Consider the following 19086-nt stretch of genomic DNA (forward strand, 5'->3'; position numbering starts at 1 on the left):
ATCCTACTTTTAAATATACTTGGACCATATCCAACATCTCCCTACCGTTTCTGGATCTCACCATCTCCATTACAGGAGACAGACTAGTGACCGACATCCACTACAAACCTGCTGACTCCCATAGCTATCTTGACTACACTTCTTCCCACCCTGTTTCCTGTAAAAACTCTATCCCCCTACTCCCAATTCCTCCGTCTACACTGCATCTGCGCCCAGGATGAAGTGTTCCATACTAGGGTATCGGAGATGTCCTCATTCTTTAGGAAATGGGGGTTCCCCTCTTCCATTATAGATGAGGCTTTCACTAGGGTCACCTCTATATCCTGCAGCTCCTCTCTTGCTCACCCTCTCCCTATTCATGACAAGGATAGAGTCCCCCTTGTCCTCACCCTCCACCCCATCAGCCGTCGCATACAACAAATTATCCTCCAACATTTCCGCCACCTCCAACAGGATCCAACTACTGGCCACATCTTCCCATCTCCACCCCTTTCTGCTTTCCACAGAGACCATTCCCTCCATAACTCCTTGGTCCACTCATCCCTTCCCACCCAAACCACCCCCTACCCAGGTACTTTCCCCAGCAACTGCAGGAGATGCAACACTTGTCCCTTTACCTCCCCCCTCGACTCCATCCAAGGACCCAAACAATCTTTCCAGATAAGGCAGAGGTTCACCTGCACCTCCTCCAACCTCATCTATTGTATCCGCTGTTGCAGATGTCAACTTCTTTACATCAGCGAGACAAAGCGCAGGCTCGGCGATCGTTTCGCTCAACACCTCCGCTCAGTCCGCCTTAACCAACCTGATCTCCCGGTGGCTCAGCACTTCAACTCCCCCTCCCATTCCCAATCTGACCTTTCTGTCCTGGGCCTCCTCCATTGTCAGAGTGAGGCCCAGCGCAAATTGGAAAAACCATCTCATATTTCGCTTGGGCAGTTTACACCCCAGTGGTATGAACATTGACTTCTCTAACTTCAGATAGTTCCTCTGTCTCTCTCTTTCTCCTTCTCCTTTTCATTTCTCCCACTAGTCTTCCTGTCTCCTACTACATGCTATCTTTGTCCTGTCCCCTCCCCTGTCATCAGTCTGAACAAGGGTCCCGACCCGAAACGTCGCCTATTCCTTCTCTCCAGAGATGCTGCCTGACCCGCTGAGTTACTCCAGCATTTTGGTCTACAGTTGGAGTAATGTGTTCAGCTTTGGTCACGCTGCTATAGGGAAGATGTTGTTACGCTGGAAAAAATGCAGCAAAGATTTACAGGGATGTTGGCAGAACTCAAGCGCCTGAGGTTGGGCAGGCGAGGACTGTAGTCCTTGGAGTATAGGAGGATGAGAGATGATCTCACAGAGATGTATAGGATTGTGAGGGGAATAGATAGGGAAGATGCATAGAGCCCCTTAACCAGAGCAGGGTAATCAAAAACCAGAGGACATAGGTTTAAGCTGAGAGGGGAAAGATTTAATGGGAATCTGAGGAGGAAATTTTTCACACGGGATGGTGGTATATGGAATGAGCTGCTGGAAGAGGTAGTTGTGGCAACAATTATAACAATATTTAAAATACATTTGGACAGGTACATGGAAAGGAAAGGTTTAGAGGGATATGGGCCAAATGCGGGCAGATGGGACGAGTGTAGGTTGGGTACCTTTGTCGCATGGGCAAGCTGGGCCAAAGGGCCTGTTTCCATGCACAATGGCTCCATGAAACTCTCTTTAAATCTATGCCATTTAGTTTTAGACTCCCATACCTTGGGAAATATACTAGGACCATCCACCTTGCTCTGGAGTATGCACTCATTATGATTGTATCTACCTCTATAAGCTCACTCCTCATCTTCCTATACTCCAGTGAAAATGGCTCCAGCTGCTTCTTGTATATCCACCCCTCGGCAATAGACTGGCACTGTAGCTCTTGTGTGCTAAGGTGCCAAAAAAGGATTGTTAGGGGTGATTGAGAGTTTAGATGCAGCAAAGTGTATAATTTTGGTTATTAAAAAGAACTTAACAAGCAAATTTGAAATTAAAGCAGAAAACACAGGCAATTCTCAGCAGATAAGCCTGCTTTTATAATGGTTAGGTGATGTGTTTGTTGCCAGGTTTACTGGGGTGAGTGGTAATGGTAGCACAGCGGCATAGTTGGTTGAGTTGCTGGCTCAGAGCCGGAGACCTTGGTTCAATCCTCATTGTTAGTGTGGAAACATACAGGATTAGATTAGATTAGATAATGTATGAATACAAAAGGATTCGAGGAAAAGGGATTAGAATTATGCAATTCACAATGAAGGTAAATAAAATGACATCTAGATCCGGGTGGCCAGTTTTCATTGCTATTCTGTTTTTCTCTCTGTATATCCCTGATAAAAATGTAAGAATTTTAGTTGTATGTAAAACTTTAGCTATGTTGAACACTCATATCAGGGTAACTTTAAAATCTCCTAGTGAGCTCTTGCAGTCTTCTATTAAATAGAGTAGGTAGAGCAGAGGGATATTTCCCTGAAAGTGGTGTCACAAGTAGATAGGGTGGTGAAGAAGGCTTTTTTCATGCTGACCATCATCAGTCAGAGAATTGAGTACAGCAATTGGGTTGTTATGTAACAGTTGTACAAGGGTGAGGTTGAGGGGTAATCTTGGATCGGATCATGAGGGGGAATAGATAGGGTGCATGCACATAGTCTTTTTCCCAGTGAATCAAAATCAAAAACTAGAGGCATAGGTTTGAGAGGGGAAAGATATAGAAATCAGATGGGCAACCTTTTCATACAGATGGGTATGCCTTCTTGGCTGTCAATAACAGATCATGGGTAATATTAACTTGAAGGAACTTGAAGCTCTCAACTATTTCACTTTGGCACAATTGATGCTGATTGGGGCATGTAGACCACCATGCTGCTTGAAGTCAATAGCTAGCTCCTTCATCTTGCTGACATTGAGGGAGAGGTTATTATCTCTTTTCTGTATTTTGGCTCGTCAATGTGATTCAGCCCACCTGTGGCTGGTAAATGGAATGAGCTGCCAGAGGAAGTAGGTGAGGACTGAACAATAGCAACATTTAAAAAATGTTTGGACAGGTATGTGGATAGGAAAGGTTTAGAGGGATATGGGATGAATTGCAGTGAAATGGGACAAGCTTGGATGGAACATCTTGATCAGCATGGACGAGTTGTGCCGAAGGGTCTGATTCCACGCTGTCTCTAATTAAATAATTATATATAAATTTGACCCAGAAATTCTGACAATATTTTTAGACTAATCTCTGCTTCACATTTGTGTATGAATGCTAGTCTTAATTGTTATGTTCTGATATCTTTATATTTGTTTTTCACATATTAATGTGACAAAAACCTAACCAGGCTTTCTACAGTAATGCTGGAAGTATTAGCAGTTTGGAAAAGTTATTATTTTAGGCCGATGACCTGAACTGCCATCCTGTGGTCCCAAGAAAAATATTTTCCATGGATTTGCTCTGTATCAGTGTCTGTTTTAATTTTCCGAGCTAATCTGATTGTAATACAATAGCTTTGGGTCCAATCTTTGTGATGCTTTACAAAGTGAGTAAGCTGTTGCTTGGCAAGACAGATATCAATGCATGCTTTGGCTCCTACTGTTAATTTTTAAATACATTTTAGTTGTCCAATTTATAAAAAGCTATTGTTCACCTTGATATTTTTCCATTCCAGGGAGTGATAGGCGTGCAATTAGTGGTTACTATGGTAATGGCCAGCATCATACAGAAGATTACACCCCACTACTCGTTTGCTCGTTGGTTGCTTTGCAATGGAAGGTATGGAGACTATTTTAAAAAGGTGGTTATGGGGCATTTTTTTGGCATTTGCTGCTCGTGAATCTAAATGGATTTTTAACAATTCCTCCATTTCCACCCTACACCATTCAAACCATACCATTGTGCATTACATAAGAAATCGGAAGCATGTTTGTGCAATTTATGGGATGTTTTTTCAGTTTTATTACTGCGCACAATATTGGTTAAGGAGAAAATGGGCTGTTCTTTCTGAGAATAAAAAGACAAATCAAATTTTGCAGATGTTTGTAAGGTACAACAGGTGAAAACATTTGAAACAATCATAAAATTTGGAAGTATGTCAGATAAACACAGGCCAGTGTTTGGGGTAAAACTAGAAGATATTTCTGATTAATATTAAACAAAAGAGGAATCATAATACATAATACCCACACAATCAGTAAAGAAAACTTTGAGGTGAAATGTATATGTGAATGTTAAATTATTATAAAACATTAGTGCCAGTGAAGTGGTCAGCAGTCTTGTGGCTTTTGTTAGGATCCTGGCTTTCTTTGCCAATTCTTTTGCCATTCTCTTTACCTATCCCCTTTTAGTTGGTAGCACACTCTGGATTTGGCAAATAAATTTTCTATTTTATTTTGTCTCCTTTAACATAATGTTCATATTGCTATCATTTAACAACTTCCTTTACTCAATTTTAAATGTTCTTTTACAGGTACCCTTTATCCCATTCTTTTTTAGATTTAGAGATACAGCGTGGAAACAGGCCCTTCAGCCCACCGAGTCCGCGCCGCCCAGCGATCCCCGCACATTAACACTATCCCACACACACTCGGGACAATTTTTACATTTACCCAGTCAATTAACCTACATACCTGTACGTCTTTGGAGTGTGGGAGGAAACCGAAGATCTCGGAGAAAACCCACGCAGGTCACGGGGAGAACGTACAAACTCCGTACAGACGGCGCCCGTAGTCAGGATCGAACCTGAGTCTCCGGCGCTGCATTCGCTGTAAGGCAGCAACTCTACCGCTGCGCCACCGTGCCGCCCACACATTCTTTTTCTTCCTTTTTAAATGTTGTTTTAATTTTAAATGCCACCCATCTGAAACTTCTAGTGAAGGAAATTTCATCCCCAGATGAATTTCAACCGTGTTATTTCTGTTTCTTGTATTTACTTAAGGTTATTGTGGACAGCCCTCTTACCTGTTTGCTGGAGAACAAAATATCAAAGGTTTATCAGCAAAACCTCCCTTGACATTCTCCATGGACATTTTATATCTGTTTTGATGCACATAGCTCTTTAATTAATTAAATTTAATTTATTGAATTCATCTTTAATTTAATTTATCTGTTCAGTTGTTATAATCTCATCCAGTTTGGAATGATTCTCTCGTCTCCTGTACTTATTAGGGAAGAATTTAGATGAAATCTTTCCTTGCCCATTTGCACGCACCCCAACACCTACAAAAGTATAGCAATCTTTTCATGCAGTAGTGTTCTAAGAATACTGACTGTTATGACACCACTTGCCATAAATACCAATAAATATTTGTCACAGAATATATTCAGAACATTAACATACATTTTTTAATGTAATTGTTCTGATCAGTTTTTCGTATTCAATAGACAATAGGTGCAGGAGGAGGCCATTCGGCCCTTCGAGCCAGCACCGCCATTCAATGTGATCATGGCTGATCATTTTCAATCAGTACCCCATTCCTGTCTTCTCCCCATACCCCCTGACTCCGCTATCCTTAAGAGCTCTATCTAGCTCCCTCTTGAATGCATTCAGAGAATTGGCCTCCACTGCCTTCTGAGGCAGAGAATTCCACAGATTCACGACTCTCTGACTGAAAAAGTTTTTCCTCATCTCGTGTTCAATCAATCTGAATGTCAGCCCTAAGAGTAACATTTCTGGATTTTGCTTTTACCTAATTGTGATCCCTATGGCAAAGATCAGGCTCCTCGGCCTGGGATGTCAATGCTGAACATATTGTCAGATTAAGGTAATCCCTTCTGCTTGAACATGATCCATAGACTTCCATTCACTGCATATTCATGTGCCTATCTAAGCTTCTTAAACGCCACTATCGAATCTGTTTTTCCTGGCATCATTTTTCAGGCACTGCCTCCTCTGTATAAAAGAGCTTGTCCCACACATCTCATTAAGCTTTCTCCTGCTTGTCGGCGCGATGCTCTCTTGTATTTGACATTTTCACGCTGGGGAAAAAATTCTGTCAACCTTATCTATGCCTCAAATCTCATTAATCTCTATCAGGTTTCCCATCAGCCTCTAATGTTCCAGAGAAAACAATCAAAGTTTAAACAACCTCTCCTCATTGCTAAGACCCTCTTATCTAGGGGAAATCCTGATAAGCCTCATCTGCACTAGGCAAGGGATGAAGTATGAAGTTGCATAATACTTAGGCTCAGCATAGGCATGATTTTCTTGGATCTGGCCAACAACTAGATTTACCAATGGTGCCCCCTCTACTCACATTTGGGCTTGATGTGGCAGGTTGATGTCACTGGTGGGCATTGACGGTGATTAATGCTCAGATGGAGTGGTGCTGTGGTCTTGACACTGAATGCTGCTGACTAATTTGATAGGCAGTAGATCTGGGGTTAGAACTTTGCTTCCTGTTGGATGGCTCTGACATAATCATAGAGTTACACCGCATGTCAAAGGCCCCTTTGGTACACTGAGTCCCAACAATCATCAAACATTCAATTATTTAAAGTCAGTTAGCATTTAGGTGAGTGGTTAAGCCATTTTTTATCATTTCAACTTATTAAAAGAGATAAAAGTTGGCTTGAAACATTTTAATGCAGTTTGAAAGAATTACAAATAGTAAAGTAAACTAAAATAATTAAATACAAATCTTGCCTTGTTTGCACACTCTGATCCTATTCCAATTTGCGATCAAATCTGTACTGGGGTAAGATCAGAGAAGTGATATTTCTTTTATTTTTGGTTTTACATAGAAACATAGAAAATAGGTGCAGGGAGAGGCACCGCCATTCATTGTGATCATGGCTGATCATCCACAATCAGTAATCCACAATCCACAACCACTAGCCGCCAGAACTCTATCTAAGTCTTAAATTCATCCAACGATTTGGCCTCCACTGCCCTCTGTGGCAGAGAATTCCACAAATTCACAACTCCCTGGGTGAAAAAGTTCCTTCTCACCTCAGTTTTAAATGGCCTCCCCTTTATTCTAAGACTGTGGCCCCTGGTTCTGGACTCCCACAACAATGGGAACATTTTTCCTGTATCTAGCTTGTACAGTTCTTTTATAATTTTATATGTCTCTATAAGATCCCCTGTCATCCTTCTAAACTCCAGTGAATACAAGCCTAGTCTTTTTAATCTTTCCTCATATGACAGTCCTGCCATCCCAGGGATCAATCTCGTGAACCTACGCTTCACTGCCTCAATTATAAGGATGTCCTTCCTCAAATTAGGAGACCAAAACTGTACACAATACTCCAGATGTGGTGTTACCAGGGCCCTATACAACTGCAGAAGAACCTCTTTACTCCTATACTGAAATCCTCTCGTTATGCAGGCCAACATGCCATTAGCTTTCTTCACTGCCTGCTGTACCTGCACGCCAACTTTCAGTGGCTGGTGTACAAGGACACCCAGGTCTCGCTGCACTTCTCCCTTACCTAACCTGACACCATTGAGATAATAATCTGCCTCCTTGTTTTTACCACCAAAGTGGATAACCTCACATTTATCTATATTACACTGCATCTGCCACGCAGATGTTTTTGATGTTATGTTTGACATTGGGAATCCTCACGCAATTGTGCGCCAGTGCCAATCGTACAAGGAGACAGTCTAAAATTGCAGCATGGGGAAAAGGGCAGAACTTTTGTCTGATGATCTGCCCACTGTATGTCCAGAACTTGCTTCCACGTAAGTTCTGGACTGGCGCATGTTTGCATTTTCTTTGGCAGCCAGAATACATTGCCACAAGGTCTTATTTCTAGAGATGCAGTGTGGAAACCGTTCCTTTGGCCTACTGAGTCGTTCTGACCAGTGATCACCCCATACACTAGCGCTATCCTACACACAATTTACAATTTTACAGAAACCAATTAACCTACAAACTACGTCTTTGGAGTGTGGGAGGAAACCGGAGCACTCGGAGAAAACCCAAGGGAAAGTGCAAACTCCGTATAGATGATACCTGTGGTCAGGATCAAACCTGGGTCTCTGGCATTGTAAGGCAGCAACTCTATATTAGTTATTAGTAACAATATTAGCCAAAATCATGAAGACACAAGAAACTGCAGGTGCTGGAATCTTGAGTAAATAGCAATGGACCTCAAGCTAGAGGATTTCAGCAGGTCAGGCAGCATTTGTGGAGCAAAACGTGATCTCTGGTTCAATCCAGCTGAGAAACCAATTTATTCAGCAAACTCCCAATGATTCCATACAGAGATCTTTCTAAAGTTAAAACTTTCTTAACTTCTAATACCTTTGTGCCCTACTTCATTATTTGCTTTGGTATTGAGCTATTTCGAGGTTATTTGTTATCTTACTGTTCAAGGATTATTTCTTTAAATATTCCAATTTTTACTTAAAATGCTTGTTTTTTACAGGATCAAATCTGAAATTATGTTCATTTGAATTAATGCACGGAATAACTTTAGCAAATGTGCCTGATGGAAAAAGTCTCTTTTTGCGATATCATTATCAAATATGATGGGCAGCATGGTGGCGTAGCAGTGCAGCTACTGCCTTATTGCACCAGAGACCCGCGTTCGATCCTGTCTATGGGTGCTTGTCTGTACAGAGTTTGTACGTTCTCCCCGTGACCAGTGTGGGTTTTCTCTTAAGATCTTCGGTTTCCTCCCACACTCCAGAGACGTACAGATTTGTAGGTTAATTGACTAGGTATAAATGTAAAATTGTCCCTAATGTGTGTAGGGTAGTGTTAATGTGCAGGGATCGCTGGTTGGTGTAGACTTGGTGAGCCGAAGGGCCTGTTTTCGCGCTGTATCTCTAAACTAAACTAAAATGGACAGGTGATATTTTGGGTCGGGACCCTTCGTCAGATTTAAGAAGTTCTCTAAAGTCATCTCTCCATTTCCCTCTACAGATGCTGCCTGACCTGTTGAGTTCCTGCAGCACTTTGTCTATTAGACAATAGGTGCAGGAGTAGGCCATTTGGCCCATCGAGCCAGCACCACCATTCAATGTGATCATGGCTGATCATTCTCAATCAGTACCCCGTTCCTGTCTTCTCCCCATACCCTCTATTAGCCAAAATCATCATAGTCTTGACATGAAAGAGAAATCACACTTGACAAATTTAATTTACATTTTAAAGAGGGTGCAAGTTGCAGAGTTTCAGAAAGAGACAGTGGATGTGATGCATGTGCTTTTTCAAAAGTGCAGTTGAAAGATATGGACCAAGCATGATTTGCTGCAAAACACTAGGTTAGGTAAGGAAAGCAAACATGTAAGGGAAAAACAAATCTTTATTTGATCTAGAGAGTTGTTATTGGTTGGGAGTTGTTCATTAATACTGAACCTTCAGATAGTTAAAACAGTGCCCCATCCTCCCTCCCCAGACCCTGTATCAATTTAAAGAACATGCTCCTTAAATCTACTTTATGACCATCCTTGATCATCTGTTGTTATGTGCCTTAGTGTCATATATAGTTCAATAATTTTATTCTGAATTGCCTTATTAATTTAATGGTACTATATGAACACAAGCTGGTATTGCATAATTATTTATTTTTTGGGTCTTAGTTGCCTGAAAAATTAGACCTGAATCAGATTCTCTATCATACAGAAATTTAATGCTGGTAGGTGTTACTTTGAATGACCTTATGGTGGTATGGGTGTTACAAATATGGATTTTCCTGCATTGCCACCTGAATTGTATCTCATTTACAAGAGATAAACTGAGGTAAACTAATCCAGATAGATATTTTCAGTTTAATTAGTCGTTTATTGAAGTAGTAATACAAACGGGTCTGTATCTCTCAAGAATTCAACTCTCGTCGCAGGTCTGGTAAGAACTATATCTCGCCATACTCCGTGTCTGACCACTCCTGTCTCTGCATCTCCAGATATAGTACCTAGTTCTGGCTCCATTATGCCCATATATGTATTCATTTCACGACAATCCCCAAGTGTCCAAAAGTAATATAGCAAGATACAAAATAATATATGTTAAAACAGCTAGCACAAACACAAATGGCTCCTACTTGTTCTACGTATATAACGAAACAATTACTAATAAACATTAAAAGGAGCTATAAAACTTTACAAATAATCACAATAAACAGGTATGCGCTATATGTTGGCATCTAATCTACTTTAGTGATTCTTCATTCTTTAAGGCCACCAGTCTTTGCTGTACTTGGGTATCAGCTTCGAGGAGCAGACATATCTTAGTTATCGGTCTTTCCAAGATGTTGCTCTTAGTCTTAAGTCGAACTGTGCGCACAACACCTTGTGCATCTGGTATGGTCTCCAATATTTGCCCATTAGCTTTGTGGTGCAGTGGAATTAGCCACCACAACAATGTCACCTGGAGCAAGGCTTCTTTTCACCTTTGACCACCATTGTCGTTCTTGGATCAGAGGCAAGTATTCTCACATCCACCATTTCCAGAGGAGATCTGCCATATATTGTACCTGTCTCCATCTGCGTCTGATGTATAAGTCTTCCTTTACAAAGAGCTCAGGTGGTAGTATGGCTTTGGCTTTCATCTGAAGAAGATGGTTTAGTGTGCGTGCTTCCAGGTCCATTGGATCATCAGAATTCTTGGTAATGGGTCGATCATTTAAAATTGCTTCAACTTCACAAATTAAACTTTGCAATCCTTCATTGTCCAGAACTTGTTGGCTAAGAACAGAGCACAGCACATTTTGAACCATGCGGATCAATCGTTCCCAAACACCGCCATGATGGGATCCTGTTGGAGGGTTAAAGTACCACCTTATCCCTTGCTGAAGCATAACATCCTGGATCTTGTCCTGATCCAAGTCATTGAATGCTTCTCTCAATTCTCTTTCTGCTCTGATAAAATTTGTGCCATTGTCTGATCTTAACGATGAAACTTGACCTCATCGACAAATGAATCTTTGTAATGCATTGATGCAGGAGTCTGTGTCAAGTGTATATGCAACTTCAAGGTGTATTGCCCTGCTTGCCATGCAGGTGAAGATTACACCATACCTTTTAACAAAACCTTGTCCTCTTTTGATCTCTATAGTCTTCTCCTACATCTGTAAATGGAGGCTTGTCTGGTATAATTCTCCCCAGGGGCAAATCTGCCACCTTTTGTTCCCCAACTCTTCCCCGCTGTCGTTTACACATAACGCAGTCTGTTATGATTTTTCTTGCAGCGGAGTTAGTTTTGATAATCCAATATCTTTTACGGAGACGAGACGGCATATAATTTCTTCCTCCATGTCCGAGCTGTTCATGGATATGTCATAACAGTAGTGTTGATATGTCGAGGTCCTTCGAGAGAATAATAGGATGTTTTGCTTCTTCAGGCATTGCTAGTCTATTCAGGTGACCGCTTACTCTCAGAAGTCCATCATTCAGCACCGGATCCAGTTTGTACAAATGACTGCTTCTTTTGATGGTATAACCACCACCTTCTAGTGCTGATAGTTCTTCTTCGAATTTTTGTCTGACTGAAAAGATGATTGCGCTTTCTGCTTGGGAAAGATCTTCAGGACATAAACATTGTCCGTGGAGTGTTGCTTTAAAGGCTTGCATCTCCTTTTCAACCTTTTCTTTCAGTTTGCCAGGATCCTTTACAAAGCTACTCACAGCAGTCTGAATTTCCTTTCTCTTTCGAGTCAGCTGCAAGAGTATTGTCTTTACTTTAAGAAGCCAAGCTACGCCAGTCTTCAGATACCTCCAAGATGAAATAGGTGATCAGAGAGTTTGTGGAGTTCAATGGATCTTTGACAATGACGTTCATTGTGATATCTTGCTTGATTTCTGGATCATTAGCAGAGATTGCAGATTCCAAGTGAGGTTTTGGCCATTCTCTGTCTGGCTTACAGAGAAATTCTGATCCTTTGCTGCGTCATATACAGCTTAAAGCGGTCTGCTGTTAGTCCTCCAGAGGCTTCATCTGCAGGATTTTCTTTTGTGCTAACATATCTCCTTTGTGATACATCAGTAGCATCCCTTACAAAAGAGATTATGTTTGCTACAAATGTTTGAAAGCGTTTAGTTTCTTTGTTGATGTACTTAAGCACCGTTATGCTATCGGTCCAGAAGATTGATTTGTCCAGTTGAAGCTGTAATTTCTGCAGCATTGTGTCAACTCTGACAGCTAGGACTGCAGCTGCAAGCTCCATTCTGGGAATCGTCATGTGTTTTAATGGCGCCGCTCTGGATTTTCCCATTATGAATGCAATATGCACTTCTTTACTATTGTTTTCCAAACTTAGATATGAAAAAGTACCGTAGCCACTTTCGCTGGCGTCTGAAAAGTGGTGCAGCTGTGCATATCTGATTTGACCAAAGTTTGTAGGCTTCATGCACCGGTCCACTTTAAACTCCACAATCTTGTTGAGATCTGCTAGCCATCTTGTCCATCGCTGAGAGAAAGTTTGGGGTATGTTTTCATCCCAACCAAGATTTTCCTTGCAGAGCTCTTGCATAATCAGCTTGGCTGGCAGAGGAAATGGTGCTAGAAATCCTAAAGGGTCGTATATAGAGCCGACTACAGACAAAATGCCACATCTAGTGTATGGTCGTTGCTGTACAGCAATTCTGAACTTGAACACATCTGTTTCAATGCACCAGCACAATCCCAGTGCTGTTTCCATTGGCATATTGTCTTTGTCCAAGTCCAACACCTTGATCTCTTTGGTTCTGTTTTCTTGAGGAATGGATGCCAATACAGCACGGCTGTTGCTGATCCACTTTGACAGCATGAATCCTCCCATTTTGCAGATGGCAGTCAGGTCTTTTACCATTTGAACTGCTTCTTGTTCCGAAGGCATGAATTTTAAACAATCATCTACATAGAAATTGTTCTTTACCGTGTCTGTCACCTCTTCAGGAAAGCAAGCTTTGTTGTCCTCAGCAGTTTTCCTTAATGCAAAGTTTGCACAACTTGGTGATGACACGGCTCTAAAAAGATGTACATTCATCAAGATCTTGCTGCACATTACCATTGGGCCACCACAGAAATCGCATAGTTAATATGCTTTTCTGATACCTTGACCTGATGAAACATTACTTTGATATCAACCATCAAAGCAACCGGTTCTTGTGTGAATCTGATGAGAACTCCAATGAGTGAGTTGGTTAGGTCTGGACCCTGCAGCCGTTGGCAGTTAAGTGATTTTCCTTTGAAGACTGCACCACAGTCAAAGACCACCCTTAAAGTTCCTTTCTTTGAGTGATACACCTCATGGTCAGGAATGTAACAGAGTTCTCCATCACTTCGATTCAGCTGGTCTACTGGTACCCTTTCAGCATAACCATTGTCAATCATTTCTGTGAGGAAAGATGTGTATTCATCAAAAAAAAATATCATTCTTGCTGAGCTTGCGTTACAAGCTTTTGATGCGTTGCTTTGCAATGCAGCGGTTATTTGGCATGCTGGCGTTTTCTTGCTTGAAAGGTATGTCCAGACAATAGTGTCCATCTGTTATCCTTGCTGAGCGATTCATAATGTCCAAGAACTTTACTTCTTCTCTAGACATTTCTTCTGTCTCCATGCTGGTTCTTTCACTGAGGTCATAATTGTGTTGTTTGACCAGTAGCTCCGCTAGCTTTGCAATGGATATTTGATTGGCAGCAGCAGGGCAGCCATTTCCATCCCTGCTGTCGTGGTCTTTTCTCAGGGGACCATAAATGACCCATCCCAGTAGGGTTTTCACAGCGTATGGTCCATCCCCTTGGCTGTTGACCAGCTCCCAAGGTTCCAATACCTTTGAAGCATTTGTCCTTATGAGTAGGTCAATGCCAGAGTCTATTTCAGGAAACTTGATATCTTTCAAGTAAAGCCATTGTTTCAGGTCTTCTTGTCTGGGAATGTTTAGCTGAGAAACAGGCATGAACACATCTGATAGTTGAATAAAATCATCTTTTTCCAGACTAGACATTTCCAAACCTGAGACAAGTCGACTAGTCACCGACTTAATTTGATTCATGGTACGCAGGAGAATTTTAGTCTTTGGTCCTGCAATGTTCAGCCTTCTCATCAAGATGAACTTCCATGATCCAAAAATGCGTATGTTTCCAACACTGTACTCCCCATTACTTGTACTGGTACAATGGAGAAGATGCAGGTTTCATCACCAGCCCCAATATGCCCACACATTTGAGATGAGAGAACAGTATGACGCGCAATTGGATTTTTATTCTGTTCTGTATGTTCTGGTTTCTTTTTTTTGTCCTTTTGTTCAATGTGAAGTATTTCAGGATGATTTTCTTTGCACACATCACAAGCCAAACGACTCTTGCAGTCTTTGATCATGTGACCTATTTTCAAACATCCAAAAGAGATTCCCTTCTAAGAAATCTATCCTTTGTGCTCTTTCATCTTGATCTGCCTACACAGCCCCAATGTGTGACCACTTTTGGTACAGAACAAACAAGAACCTTGTGGCTTGGCGGTAGGTACGTCGGCTTTCATTCCCTTTGTTGTCAGATTTTCTTGCACCTGTGCTTCTACAGGTTTTGCAGTCATTGCTTCCTCTTAGTCTCCCGATCTTTTCATGGAACAATTCCATGACTTTCAATTGTTCATCTTGTTTTATCTGCTCTTTCTTCTCAGTTGGTCTTCTTTTATTTTCAACTGTTTTCTCTTCTGTTTTTTTTTCTTCCTCCTCAATCTCATGCTGGCTTTTCAGAGTGGCAACCCACTTCATGACAGCGGATAACATTGAAGCACACATGATGAAGAAAAACCATTTTCCTTTATGGGATCCTTTCTGATATCGCCACCTTGTGGCTGAACATCACATCTAACCACAGACATACTTGTACGTTGCTATCCCTTTAAGACGCATTGATGTAATGTCGGAGCTTCACAAGAATTCAAAACAAACTGATATCTTGCGATGCTCAAGGTCATTTCTTTGTTCTCAGCATTCAAAGGTTTCCAGCAGCTGTTTTTCAATACAACTTCTGAAATACAGCTTTTCCAATAAAGCTTAATGCTGTACTCGCTTTTTCCGCACGTGGCTTTCGAAGTTTCCAATCTCCGTTAGTCAGATTTGCGCAGGTAGCGACCCTGTCCAGACTAATTCGGCTTCAAAGTTTTTGAAATAAAACAATCCTCTTTCCGTCCAGTTGATTCACAAGATCCAGTCTCACTCTTAGAGCTGATTGTTACTTTAAATGGCTCTTTAGAGACAGCTCTTACTTTTAATCACTCATAGAGGGCAGTTCTTATATTATGTATGCCAACTTCAGTCCATTCCAATAAAGTCCTTTCCGCTTGCCATTACTTCACAGAGAATGGGAGTGATCGATCTTGACGCAGACCAACAAAGAGATTTTCCAAACGTATTTTCAGTTTAATTAGTCGTTTATTGAAGTAGTAATACAAACCGGTCTGTATCTCTCAAGAATTCAACTCTCGTCGCAGGTCTGGTAAGAACTATATCTCGCCATACTCCCTGTGTCTGACCCCTCCTGTCTCTGCATCTCCAGATATAGTACCCAGTTCTGGCTCCTCCAGGTCCATTATGCCCATATATGTATTCATCTCACGACAACCCCCAAGTGTCCAAAAATAATACAGCAAGATACAAAATAATATAATATGCTAAAACAAATAGCACAAACACACATGGCTCCGACAAACAGTATGGAAACAGGCCCTTCAGCCTATCGAGTCCATGCCGACCATAAATTTCCTACGTTCACACTAGTTCTCGGATATCCCACTTTCGGATCCATTTCCTCCACACTAGGGGCAATTTACAGAGGCAAATTAACCTTCAAACACACAAGTCTTTGGGATGGGGAGGAAACCGGAGCACCAGGAGGAAATCCACAGTGTCACAAGAAGAACATGCAGACTCCATACAGACAGCACCCGAGGTTGGGATTGAACCCAGGTCTTTTGTGGTATGAGGCAGCAGCTGTACCACTTGCGCTACTGTGCTACTCTTTTATATTGTGGTTTAACATTCTTAAAATGCGCATCTGAAAATGATCTTGATCTTCATTTGCAGCAAAGTTACTCAATTCTACTTCTGTTTGAATACTTGGTGGTGTCTTTAAGGTCTAACTTTTACATATTGATATATCACTTTGTCATTGATGAACTTCAGATCTTGAGATTGTCATTAAATTCAAGTTGAAATTATTTTCTGTGCATAAGGGTGGTGAGGTGCAGATACACTGAAAAATCCTGTTTGCATCAGTGCCGTGTCACAGACACAGATTCAGCCAAACACAAAAATAAAAGACATAAGTTACACACAATTCTAAAAGAAAGCTGTGCAGAAAATAAAGCATTAGTATGAATATTATGAGAAAAACCCAAATCTATGTTGTTTTTTTTTCCATTCTTGAGGTTTGTTATCATTGGAAATGTACAGGAGTAAAGGATGCAATTCCCTGGTCCATTTTCCAAGATAGTTCAAGTAAATGTCGACCATTTGTTCTGATGCTCGATAAGATCATAGCTGATCCTGAGCCTCGGGGACTTTACTGTCTGTTTTCTTGACCCCATGCAAGTAAAAAGCTTGCACACAGAATATTGCATGTCTCAGTGCAACCATTTTTCATTCTTCTAAAGACTCGCCAGTATGTTGGCTTGATCTCTCTGGTTAGGACGTCCCCCTCATTTATTTATTAATTTCTCTGGATATGAGTGCTTCCAACTCTGTAAATCACATTGGCCTCAATAGGAATGATAGATTTCCACCCCTTAAGGATGTTAGTGAACAGATGTGTTTTTACAATATTCTGATCATGACTTTAAAAAAAAAGTTAATTTGCTGTAATAACACAGCTCCAAACTTGGTTCCCTGAATTTCTACTGCTGTAATTTAATTGTTGTCGCCACCATACCTTGTATTACTTGTGTGTGGCTTGATTGTACTTCTGTACACAGAGCAATGATAAATCAATACCAACACCTCATTCAGGGGTATGAATCTGGTGTATCTTGAGTCGTTGACTCTCATACAAATGTGTCCTCCAGGGGGTTCCCAGAGCCAAAGCTGCACATAATATTCAATGCATGGTCTTTCGGAAGATCTGTATAATCGCAGAAACATTCTCAACTCTGGTGCTCCAACTTGTGGTTAGTGCAATGGGACGGCACGGTGGCGCAGTGGTAGAGTTGACACCTTACAGTGCCAGAGATCCGCGTTCGATCCTGATTATGGGTGCAGTCTATATGGAGTTTGTACGTTCTCCCCGTGACCTGTGTGGGTTTTCTCCGCAATCTTCGGTTTCCTCCCATACTCCAAAGACATACGGGTTTGTAGGCTATTTGGCTTGGTAAACATTGTAAGTTGTCCCTAGCGTGTGTAGGATAGTGTTAGTGTACGGGCATCACTGGTCGGTGCAGACTCAGCGGGCTGAAGGGTCTGTTTCCGCACTGTATCTCTAAACTAAACTAAGCATTCCTGAAAAGATGCTGTGCATGCAAGTATGCAGACTAAGTCTCTGTTTTCCAGTCTCCCAGACTCTTTCTACCTATCAAATCTCCTCAAACTATAGCCCTGTGTGACCTTTTCTAGACCTGACTGCTGCTGCTATCCTCAGAACCTAGTCAATCCTCTTCCTCCCCCCGCCCCCCAACAATATCCTGTAGAGGTTGTCCAGCCGCAGTTCCAGTTCCCTGATATGATCAGTCAGTTGTAGCTGGATGTGCTTCCCACAGGTCTAGCCCTCCAATACAGTGGTAGATTCCCTGACTTCCCACATCTTGCAGAAAAAGCATACCAGTGCCCTAATTGCCATCTCTACTGCACTAGGATCAAGGAAGTCTTACAAAAAAATATGCCTTGTCTTGCCATCTCCTTCCACATAACCACTTTGCTGAAGCCTCAACACTTACTCTCAATAAAGCGCTTCATCTCTACACATTTCAAGTTCTTCTTAGAACATGGAATATAGAAAAGTACAAGCCTTTCAGCCCACGATGTCTGTACTGAACATGATGCAAAGTTAAACTAATCTCTAACAGTACATGATCTGCACCCCTCCATGCTTTGCAAATTTGTGTGCTTATCCAAAAGCATCTTAAATGCCATTATCTTATCTGCATTCACCACTATCCCAGGCAGCATATTCCAGACACCTACCATTCTGTTTAAAATAAAACTTGCCCTGCATATGACCTTTGAACTTTGCCCCTCTCATCTTATAGCTATGCCCTCTATTCATCAGGAAAAGGTTTATGGTTATCTACCATATGTATGCCCCTCATAATTTTACATACTTGTTTAAGGTCTCCCCTCAGCTAGCTCCGCTCCAGAGAAGGCAATCCAAGTTTGTCCAACCTCTCCTTATGGCTTATATGCTCTAATTAACACATTGGGGCATGTGAATTTTTCACGTTTCCGCAGTTTTCCACATTTTTAAAATAAAATTTCCGCGCTTTTTGCATAATTTCTGCGTTTTTCACTTTGCCAAAATCGCGTTTACCAACGGAGAAATCGGATCGAAAAAAAGAAAGAAAAAAAAATATATATACGATGTAATGAACACTAGGGTTCCACTAGAGGTCGCTAGGGTTTCCGTGAGAAATCTGTGCCCTGGAAGTCTCCCCGAAAATGTGGCACCTGGGCTGGGCAAGGCAGCCAATCTCTACCTCGTCAGGACTTCCATGGCCGATCGGTGGGTTGAATTTGCAACCTGCGGCCGGGGCTCTGGAACTCCAGCCCAGCTGGAGCCAGCACATCTATCCCCATAGCCGACTTCCTTGGCTGGCTGGATAAATAAGCAAAGCACTGGAACAAAGAGTGCCAGAAAATCAGTGGTGGAACTGTAATGAGTAAACATTAAATTTAACTGCAAGATTATATAACTAAGTTAATTAAGACGGGTGTAGGAGCCATTTACATTAGTTACTGTCATTGTATTATGGCTATGTTTAATATTTCTAGGTTCTGTCTTTTTTGCATACTTGTGGGTGTGATTTGATACGTAATAGGGAGTGTCTACATCTGAGGAGGCTAGCGTAGCCACAGAGATTGTGGGTCAGTTTAGTCTCGGAGGATGGAGAGAATACAGTTTTTTACCAAACTCACAAGGACCACACTCACAAGGACCATACTCACGCCAACCATGACCACACGGTAACGACTACACGATCTTTACTGTATTGTTTGAA

At 41.6% G+C, this 19086-nt stretch overlaps 1 protein-coding gene across 1 annotated transcript in view; it reads left to right on the top strand.

Moving 5' to 3' along the window:
* The window catches only part of tmem161b (transmembrane protein 161B), a 59580-nt gene that overhangs the window by 4824 nt on the left and 35670 nt on the right, over positions 1–19086 (top strand). The window contains exon 2 of the mRNA XM_078396520.1: positions 3681–3784. Within this exon, the coding sequence (XP_078252646.1) occupies positions 3681–3784 (104 nt within the window). The remainder of the gene's footprint in view (positions 1–3680; positions 3785–19086) is intronic.

Source organism: Rhinoraja longicauda, chromosome 3 (genome assembly GCF_053455715.1).
Source record: "Rhinoraja longicauda isolate Sanriku21f chromosome 3, sRhiLon1.1, whole genome shotgun sequence".
NCBI classification, from domain to species: Eukaryota; Metazoa; Chordata; class Chondrichthyes; order Rajiformes; family Arhynchobatidae; genus Rhinoraja; species Rhinoraja longicauda.